At 39.6% G+C, this 10334-nt stretch overlaps 1 protein-coding gene across 1 annotated transcript in view; it reads left to right on the forward strand.

Annotated features, from left to right (window-relative positions):
• The window catches only part of LOC120867977 (phospholipid-transporting ATPase FetA-like), a 66384-nt gene that overhangs the window by 26224 nt on the left and 29826 nt on the right, over positions 1–10334 (forward strand). The window contains exon 11 of the mRNA XM_040246884.1: positions 6276–6472. Coding sequence (XP_040102818.1) covers positions 6276–6472 — 197 coding nt within the window. The remainder of the gene's footprint in view (positions 1–6275; positions 6473–10334) is intronic.

A 10334-nucleotide genomic window follows, 5' to 3' on the forward strand; every position in this document is an offset into this window, starting at 1 on the left:
AATCGAACCCGGGTCTCCCGCATTGCAGGCAGACACTTTACCGTCTGAGCCACCAGGGAAGCAGCGCTGAAGAATTAATGCTTTTGAACTGTGGTGTTGGAGAAGACTCTTGAGAGTTCCTTGGACTGCAAAGAGATCCAACCAGTCCATTCTGAAGGAGATCAGCCCTGGATTTCTTTGGAAGGAATGATGCTAAAGCTGAAACACCAGTACTTTGGCCACCTCATGCGAAGAGTTGACTCATTGGAAAAGACTCTGATTTGGGGAGGGATTGGGGGCAGGAGGAGAAGGGGATGACAGAGGATGAGATGGCTGGATGGCATCACTGACTTGATGGACGTGAGTCTGAGTGAAGTCTGGGAGTTGGTGATGGACAGGGAGGCCTGGCATGCTGCGATTCATGGGGTCGCAAAGAGTCGGACACGACTGAGCGACTGAACTGAAATGAACATGGAAGATGACTCTACACATGGACATCACCAGATGGTCAATACCTAAATCAGATTATTCTTTGCAGCCAATGATGGAGACGCTCTCTACAGTCAGCAAAAACAAGACTGGGAGCTGACTGTGTCTCAGATCATGAACTCCTTATTGCCAAATTCAGACTTAAATTGAAGAAAGTAGGGAAAACCACTTGACCATTCAGATATGACCTAAATCAAATCCCTTACAATTATACAGTGGAAATGAGAAATAGATTCAAGGGATTAGATCTGTATGGCAGAGTACCTGAAGAACTGTGGATGGAGGTTCGGAGGTTCATGACATTGTACAGGAGGCAGGGATCAAGACCATCCCCAAGAAAAAGAAATGTTAAAGGGCAAAATGGTTGTCTGAAGAGCCTTACAAAAAGCTGAGAAAAGAAGAGAAGCTGGAGGCAAAGGAGAAAAGGAAGGATATATGCATCTGAATGCAGAGTTCCAAAGAATAGCAAGGAGAGATAAGAAAGCCTTTCTCAGCGATCCATGCAAACAAATAGAGGAAAACAATAGAATGGGAAAGACTAGAGATCTCTTCAAGAAAATTAGAGATACCAAGGGAACATTTCATGCAAAGATGGGCCCAATAAAGGACAGAAATGGTATGGACCTAACAGAAGCAGAAGATATTAAGAGATGGCAAGAATACACAGAAGAACTATACAAAAAATATAACCACGACCCAGATAACCATGATGGTGTGAATACTGGACTAGAGCCAGACATCCTGGAGTGTGAAGTCAAGTGGACCATAGGAAGCATCGCTGTGAACAAAGCTAGTGGAGGTGATAGCATTCCAGTTGAGCTATTTCAAACCCTAAAAGATGATTCTGTGAAAGTGCTGCACTAAATATACCAGTAAATTTAGAAAACTCAGCAGTGGCCACAGGACTGGAAAAGGTCAGTTTTCATTCCAATACAAAGAAAAGCAATGCCAAAGAATGTTCAAACTACCACGTAATTGCACTCATTTCACACACTAGTAAAGTAATGCTCAAAATTCTCCAAGCCAGGATTCAACAGCATGTGAACCAAGAACTTCCAGATGTTCAAGCTGGATTTAGAAGAGGCAGAGGAACCAGAGATCAAATTGCCAACATCTGCTGGATCATTGAAAAAGCTAGAGAGTTCCAGAAAAACATCTATTTCTGCTTTATTGACTATGCCAAAGCCTTTAACTGTATGGATCACAACAAACTGAGGAAAATTCTGAAAGAGATGGGAATACCAGACCACCTGACCTACCTCCTAAGAAATGTGTATGTGGGTCAAGAAGCAACAGTTAGAACTGGACATGGAGCAACACACTGGTTCCAAATTGGGAAAGGAGTACCTCAAGGCTGTATATTATCACCCTGGTTATTTAACTTATATGCAGAGTACATCATGAGAAATGCCGGGCTGGAGGAAGCACAAGCTGAAATCAAGATTGCCAGGAGAAATATCAATAACCTCAGATATGCAGATGATACCACCCTTATGGCAGAAAGTGAAGAAGAACAAAAGAGCCTTTTGTTGAAAGTGAAAGAGAGTGAAAAACTTGGCTTAAAACTCAACATTCAGAAAACTAAAATCATGGCATCTGGTCCCATCACTTCATGGCAAATAGATGGGGAAACAGTGACAGACTTTATTTTGGGGGGCTCCAAAATCACTGCAGATGGTGACTGCAGCCATGAAATTAAAAGACGCTTGCTCCTTGGAAGAAAAACTATGACCAACCTAGAAAGCATATTAAAAAGCAGAGACATTACTTTGCCAACAAAGGTCCATCTAGTCAAGGTTATGGTTTTTCCAGTAGTCATGTATGGATGTGAGAGTTGGACCATAAAGAAAGCTGAGCACTGAAGAAATGACGCTTTTAAATTGTGGTGTTGGAGAAGACTCTTGAGAGTCCCTTGGACAGCAAGGATATCCAACCAGTCCATCCTAAAGGAAATCAGTCCTGAATGTTCATTGGAAGGACTGATGCTAAAGCTATAACTCCAATACTCTGGGCCACCTGATGGAAGAACTGACTCATTTAAAAGACTCTAATGCTGGGAAAGATTGAAGGCAAGAGGAGAAGGGGACGACAGAGGATGAGATGGTTGAATGGCATCATTGATTTGATGGACATGAGTTCAAGCAGGCTCTTGGAGTTGGTGATGGACAGGGAATTCCTGTGTGCTGTAGTCTGTGGGATTGCAAAAATTAGACGTGACTGAGTGACTGAACTGAACTGACATGGATGGTTCAAAAGGAAAGCACAGCCAGTAGAACTCATCATTAAAGTTTAATCTGAGCCATGAGGATAAGCCATTCTGTCACATAACTCAGTGAAGAGAAGCAGAACAAAGAGGGAGTAAGATTAAGAAGAGTCTTACGGCCCCAACGAAACCTGCATCACAAAGAATGGAACTACTCAATATGAATCTGCATTAGGCTAAGAATAAAAGCAGATTTTGTTCTTTTTTATCTTAATGCTCCTGCTTTATTCTCTTTCATCCCTCATTCAACTCTCAAATCTCAAATATGGAATGATATTGAGGGTTTATTACTAACTTTTTAAGTGATAAAGGTATCATGATTTTGTGTTTAAGTAAGATCCTTTAAAGATATATATTAAACAGTTTGCAAATAAAATTAGATAATGTGAGAAATCTGCTTAAAATAAAAGAGAGGACAGAGGAAGGGGAGATTTGGAATAAAATAAAACCGGCCATGAATTGATCATTGATGAAGCTGGGTGATGGGTACATAGGGGTTCATTATATCTTAATATGTGTTTGAAGTTTTTTATAATAAAAAAGATTTTTAAATCTCATTTTTTGAGAATGGTCCTAGTTAGATCTGCTTCTTCTGACTTCATACTCTTGTCTTCAAAGACTTTCTATTAGTGACTCAAAGTTGAGACCTACAGTTTTCTACCAGTGGAGATGGGTTACTTTGAACAGTTCACACCTTGTGACAAAGAGCATAGGTTTGAAGACCTCTGAGTAGACTTAGAAGTTCACAGTAACATAATACATGTCTTCTTTGTAGATACGTGGGCATATGAAGATGATGGAATGTAAAATTGTATAACCACTTTGGAAAGCATTTGCCAGTTTCTTAAAGAGTTGGGCACTTATCAAAAATTACAGAATTCCCTTTTTCATAGCTGAATAATGTTCCATTGTAGTGTGTGTGTGTTTGTGTGTGTGAGTGTGTGTGTATCACATTTTCTTTATCCATTCTTCTGTCGATAGATTGTTCCCATGTCTTGGCCATTGCAAATAACACTTCAGTGAACATGGGAGTGGAGATATCTCTTCAAGATAGTGATTTAATTTCCTTTGGATATATACCCTGAGGTGGGTTATATAGTAGTTTTATTTTTAATTTTCTGAGGAACCTCTATACTGTTTTTCAAAGTGACTGTACCAATTTACATTCCCACCAAGAGTATCATGATAGTTAGTGATATTTATCTTTTCATATACCTATTGGCCATTTGAACATCTTCTTTGGAAAAATGTCTGTTCAGGACCTTTGCCCATTTTTTAATTGATTTTTTTTTTTTTTTTTGCTATTGAGTTATTTTCTTAAATATTTGGGATATTAACTCCTTATCAGATATACAGTTTGCAAATATCTTCTCCTATTCAATTGATTGACTTTTATTTTGTTGACTGTTTCTTTTGCTGTGCAGAAGCTTTTTAGTTTTATATAAATCCCACTTGTTTATTTTTGCTTTTGTTGCTGGTGCTTTGGATATCATATTCATAAGATCATGTCCAAGACTTCTGTCGAGGAGCTTTTTCTCCCTGTTTCTATGTTTTCTTTAGGAGTTCTTTGGTTTGAGGTTTCACATTTAAACCTTCTGATTCATACCAAGTTAATTTTTGTGAGTCGTATAAGATCAGGGTCCAGTTTCATTCTTTTGCATGCATATGTCCAATTTTTCCAATACCATCTTGTCTCCCTTTCAAATATTAATTGACTAGAAGTGCATGGGTTTATTTGGGGGCTCACAGTTCTGTTCCATTGGCCTATATGTCTGTTTTTATGCCAGTACCTTACTGTTTTGATTACTATATCTTTACAATATAGTTTGAAATCAGGAAATGAGATACATTCACCTTACATCTTTCTCAAGATTACTTTGACCATTTGAAGTCTTTCATGCTTTCATATAAGTTTTAGGATTGTTTTTTTCTATTTCTGTAAAAAAAATTGCCATTGAAATCTTGATAGGGATTGTATTGAATCTATAGATAGCATAAATAGTACAGACATTTTAACAATGATTAACTCTTCCAATCTGTGAACATGAGATATCTTTCCATTTACTTGTTTTCTTCAACTTCTTTCATTAATGCCTCAGTCCTATATGATTATGGTGTATGATCATTTTAAAATGCTGTTATATTTGGTTTACTATTGGGAAACTTTGCATTCATCAGGGATATTGGCCTGTGTTTCCTTTTCTTATAATGTCCTTGTCTGGCTTTGGTACCAGAGTCATGCTGGCCTTGTAAAATGAGTTCAGGATTATCCCTTCCTCCTCAAAGTCCTTTTCTAAACATAGTTCTCAAATCGGTCTTATTTCTTTGCAGCCTTTCCCCTCCATGCCCTTTCTCTCAACCTAAGAGTCAGACACAACTAAGTGACTTCACTTCTTCACTAATAGCAAGAAAGTTGATGTTATCTAGAAAAGAACAGTAATCTTAGTTCAGTAAGAAGGTATCATCTTTAATCTGAACATTGCCCCTAGGCTGATTCATTTTATTCAGTTAGAAAGAATTATTGGGCCTTGTTTGCTTAAGATCTCAATCTTATCTCTTTTTTTCTCTTTAGTGTCTAAAAGTAAAGGCTTTTCCAGTTCTTTGATGACCCAAGTGAAAGTGAAAGTGAAGGTGAAGTCGCTCAGTCGTGTCTGACTCTTTGTGACTCCATGGACTGTAGCCCACCAGGCTCCTCAGTCCATGGAATTCTCCAGGCAAGAGTACTAGAGTGGGTTGCCATTTTCTTCTCCAGGGGATCTTCCTGACCGAGAGATCAAACATAGGTCTCCTGCATTGCAGGCAGATGCTTTACCATCTGAGCCACAGGGAAACCTCAAATTTCACTCTATTCCTCTTGCAGTTATTCGCCTACTTCAAATCTTTCCTTTGTCAAAGTCAGCCCACACACACTAATATCCTAATTATTTCCAACCACTTCCCTTAGGGCTCTAGGCTCAGTAGGCACATGGTCTGCCTTCCTATTTTACCATCTTCTTTCTGTAAACATGATTGCCATATTGTCAGCCTTTTACATCCATTTCCTCCTCACTTCCCCACCTGCAACTGCTAAGCCAGTGCCGTCACACTTTTTATACTTTTGTTAAAGCAGAACCTCACTTCAATAACGGAGTAATTAAGAGCTTGGGTTCTGGAACTGGTCCAAAACCTGTCTCTCCTGGGTAGTAGCCAGATAACTTCAGGCAAAATACTTTTCCATTCTTAATATCAAGTTTATTATCTATTATTAAAAGACAAGAATAATATTAAATAATACACATAGAGTACTTAGCACTGTTATTGGCACTTAATACTTAATGCATTTTAGTTACTGTTTTGTCCTATCAAAATCCCAAGGACAGCTCCTGCTGGGCTTTCTTTTCTGTCTTGTAGACTACTGCCTAGAGACTGAGCTTCAGGGGCGACCCCACCCCCACCCCGCCCTCCAAGAAAAGAGAAGCTTTGTTGAGAGAGAGACTCCAGATGGTAGAACTAAAGCAGTACATCTTGGATGAAATGTTAATTTAATTCTTTTTTTGATTTCTAGATTTTCCTGTTTTTAGGCTGCATGTGTTTTCTCCTAGCAGTTGGTCATTACATTTGGGAAAACAACAAAGGTTACTACTTCCAGGATTATCTGCCATGGGAAGACTATGTCTCTTCATCAGTTTTCTCTGCCGCCCTTATGTTCTGGTCCTACTTCATTATCCTCAACACCATGGTGCCTATTTCCCTCTACGTCAGGTAGGCTTCTTTGACAGCTGAGGGAGAAGCTGACTTCTTCTGGGGGAGGATACTTCCTTCTTATTCCCCAACTAGACTGTGAACTTTCAGGAAACACAGATACTGTGCTCTTTACCCCTTTACTTTCCAGAGTGCCTGGTGCACAAAACACTCAGAAATATTTAGTCTGCATAAATGCTTTCTATGTCCAGAATACTGTGCTAGATACTATGTGGGTTATATAATAAAAAAAATTATTCCTACCCTCAAATAATTTATAATGTACATGACTAAATAAGTCATACAAACACATGAAATAATTAGAAAACAATGCACACAAATTTTGTGTTAAAGTACAAGCTAGGCAGCCCCTAGTTTATCAGTGATGCAGATTCTAAACAGTCATTTGTAAATGACTCAGAACTCAGAATGCTTTTTCCCCCAGAAACAATGTAGCAAACTGCAGGTGGGTGTGATTATAACTTAAATTCTGGTTCCTAAAAATTGGAGAAGGGATTTCTTCGGAAGGAATGATGCTAAAGCTGAAACTCCAGTACTTTGGCCACCTCATGCGAAGAGTTGACTCATTGGAAAAGACTCTGATGCTGGGAGGGATTGGAGGCAGGAGGCGAAGGGATCGACAGAGGATGGGATGGCTGGATGGCATCACTGACTCGATGGACGTGAGTCTGAGTAGACTCCGGGAGTTGGTGATGGACAGGGAGGCCTGGCGTGCTGTGATTCATGGGGTTGCAAAGAGTCGGACACGACTGAGCAACTGAACGGAACTGAAAGGATGTTTCCTTCCCCTTTTCATGAGCACCTTGGACAAAAATTTGAAATATAGATAAAATAAGTTTTTACTGTATTTTAATCTCCTTTTTCGAGTTCCAGCATTCCCTTTCACATAAACGGACCCAAACACATTTTCTGAATCCTTTTCGGGTTTTCTAAACCCTACATTGTGGCATCCCAACCCTAAAGGCACCCTATATGCATGTGTGCTAAGTTAGCTAAATTATCTTACTAATTAAATATTTATTGAACACCTACTATGTTACCAACAAAGGTACCAACAAAGGTCCGTCTAGTGAAAACTATGGTTTTTTCAGTAGTCATATATGGATATGAGAGTTGGACTATAAAGAAAGCTGAGCACTGAAGAATTGATGCTTTTGAACTGTGGTGTTGGAGAAAACTTTTGAGAGTCCCTTGGACTGCAAGGAGATCCAACCAGCCCATCCTAAAGGAAGTGCCTGAATATTCATTGGAAGGACTGACTGATGCTGAAGCTGAAACTGCAATACTTTGGCCACCTGATGCAAAGAACTGACCCATTGGAAAAGACCCTGATGCTGGGAAAGATTGAAGGTGGGAGGAGAAGGGGACGACAGAGGATGAGATGGTTGGATGGCATCACTGATGCAATGGACATGAGTTTTGAGTAAGCTCTGGGAGTTGGTGATGGATGGAGAAGCCTGGCGTGCTGCAGTCCATGGGGTCACAAAGAGTCTGAACAACTGAGTGACTAAACTGACTATGTGCCAAGCACTATATTAGGTTACAGAGAAAGATACATGAATAATAAGACAGCCCTTCCTCTAGATAAGCTTACACCATAGCCATGGAAACAGATACTTAAGTAAGTAATTAAGAACAATATGAAGAATGATGTAATAGAAATTAATATGTGAATGCTATGGGAGCCTAGAAAAGAAATAGGTTGGTTCCACCTATAGAGTCTTAGGGATTTACAGAAAAAAGTAATCATCAAACTGATACATGAGAAAAGAGAATTTACCAATAAGAAAATACAAAAATAATATTACAAGCAGAAAGATCAGTATGTACAAAGGTTAGAGGTTTGTAAAAGCTTAATCTGGTCATAGAACAGTGAGTGAGCCTAGACTGAGGTGTTGGATGGTAATTTAGGATTAGATTCAGGAGAACCTTGAATGCTAGGTCAAGGAGTTTGGGCTTTATCCTAAAAGCAGCAGAGATCTTTCTAAGGAAAGAAATAATATCATTAAGTGTCTGAGTATAGAGAGATTGCTGTGGTGACTGGTATGGTGAAGGAAGAGAGGGGTCAAAACTCAACACATGAGGACTAATAAAGTCAATAATGAGGGCCTGAGTACCACCTCCCTCACCTCAAACAAAAGATTCGTGTTGCTCAATGCAGCTGTCTCAGACAGGGGTTACTAATGAAGCAATGAAATAACACACACTAAATATGAATGTATGAAAAGGCAAAATGATAGGATACTGAAAGAGGAACTCCCCAGGTCAGTAGGTGCCCAATATGCTACTGGAGATCAGTGGAGAAATAACTCCAGAAAGAATGAAGGGATGGAGCCAGAGCAAAAAGCAATACCCAGTTGTGGGTGTGACTGGTGATAGAAGCAAGGTCCGATGTTGTAAAGAGCAATATTGCATAGGAACCTGGAATGTTAGGTCCATGAATTAAGGCAAATTGGAAGTGGTCAAACGAGATGGCAAGAGTGAATGTCGACATTCTAAGAATCAGCGAACTAAAATGGAATGGAATGGGTGAATTTAACTCAGATGACCATTATATCTACTACTGTGGGCAGGAATCCCTTAGAAGAAATGGAGTAGCCATCATGGTCAACAAGAGTCCAAAATGCGGTACTTGGATGCGGCTCAAAAATGACAGAATGATCTCTGTTTGTTTCCAAGGCAAACCATTCAATATCACAGTAATCCAAGTCTATGCCCCAACCAGTAACGCTAAAGAAGTTGAGGTTGAATGGTTCTATGAAGACCTATGAGACCTTTTAGAACTAATACCCAAAAAAGATGTCCTTTTCATTATAGGGGACTGGAATACAAAAGTAGGAAGTCAAGAAACACCTGGAGTAACAAGCAAATTTGGCCTTGGAATACGGAATGAAGCAGGGCAAAGGCTAATAGAGTTTTGCGAAGAGAATGCACTGGTCACAGCAAACACCCTCTTCCAACAACACAAGAGAAGACTCTACACATGGACATCACCAGATGGTCAACACCAAAATCAGATTGATTATATTCTTTGCAGCCAAAGATGGAGAAGCTCTAGACAGTCAGCAAAAACAAGACCAGGAACTGACTGTGGCTCAGATCATGAGCTCCTTATTGCCAAATTCAGACTTAAATTGAAGAAAGTAGGGGAAACCACTAGACCATTCAGGTATGACCTAAATCAAATCCCTTATGATTATACAGTGGAAGTGAGAAATAGATTTCAGGGCCTAGATCTGATAGATAGAGTGCCTGATGAACTATGGAATGAGGTTCGTGATATCGTAAAGGAGACGGGTCAAGACCATCCCCATGGAAAAGAAATGCAAAAAAGCGAAATGGCTGTCTGGGGAAGCCTTACAAATAGCTGTGAAAAGAAGAGAAGTGAAAAGCAAAGGAGAAAAGGAAATATATAAGCATCTGAATGCAGAGTTCCAAAGAATAGCAAGGAGAGATAAGAAAGGCTTCCTCACTAATCAATGCAAAGAGATAGAGGAAAACAACAGAATGGGAAAGACTAGAGATCTCTTCAAGAAAATTAGAAATACCAAGGGAACATTTCATGCAAAGATGGGCACAATAAAGGACAGAAATGGTATGGACCTAACAGAAGCAGAAGATATTAAGAAGAGGTGGCAAGAACACACAGAAGAACTGTACAAAAAAGATCTTCATGACCAAGATAATCATGATGGTATGATCACTCATCTAGAGCCAGACATCCTGGAATGTGAAGTCAACTGGGCCTTAGAAAGCATCACTACAAAGAAAGCTAGTGGAGGTGATGGAATTCCAGTTGAGCTATTTCAATCCTGGAAGATGATGCTGTGAAAGTGCGATACTCAATATGCCAGCAAATTTG

Source organism: Oryx dammah, unplaced genomic scaffold (genome assembly GCF_014754425.2).
Source record: "Oryx dammah isolate SB20612 unplaced genomic scaffold, SCBI_Odam_1.1 HiC_scaffold_1, whole genome shotgun sequence".
Classification (NCBI taxonomy): domain Eukaryota; kingdom Metazoa; phylum Chordata; class Mammalia; order Artiodactyla; family Bovidae; genus Oryx; species Oryx dammah.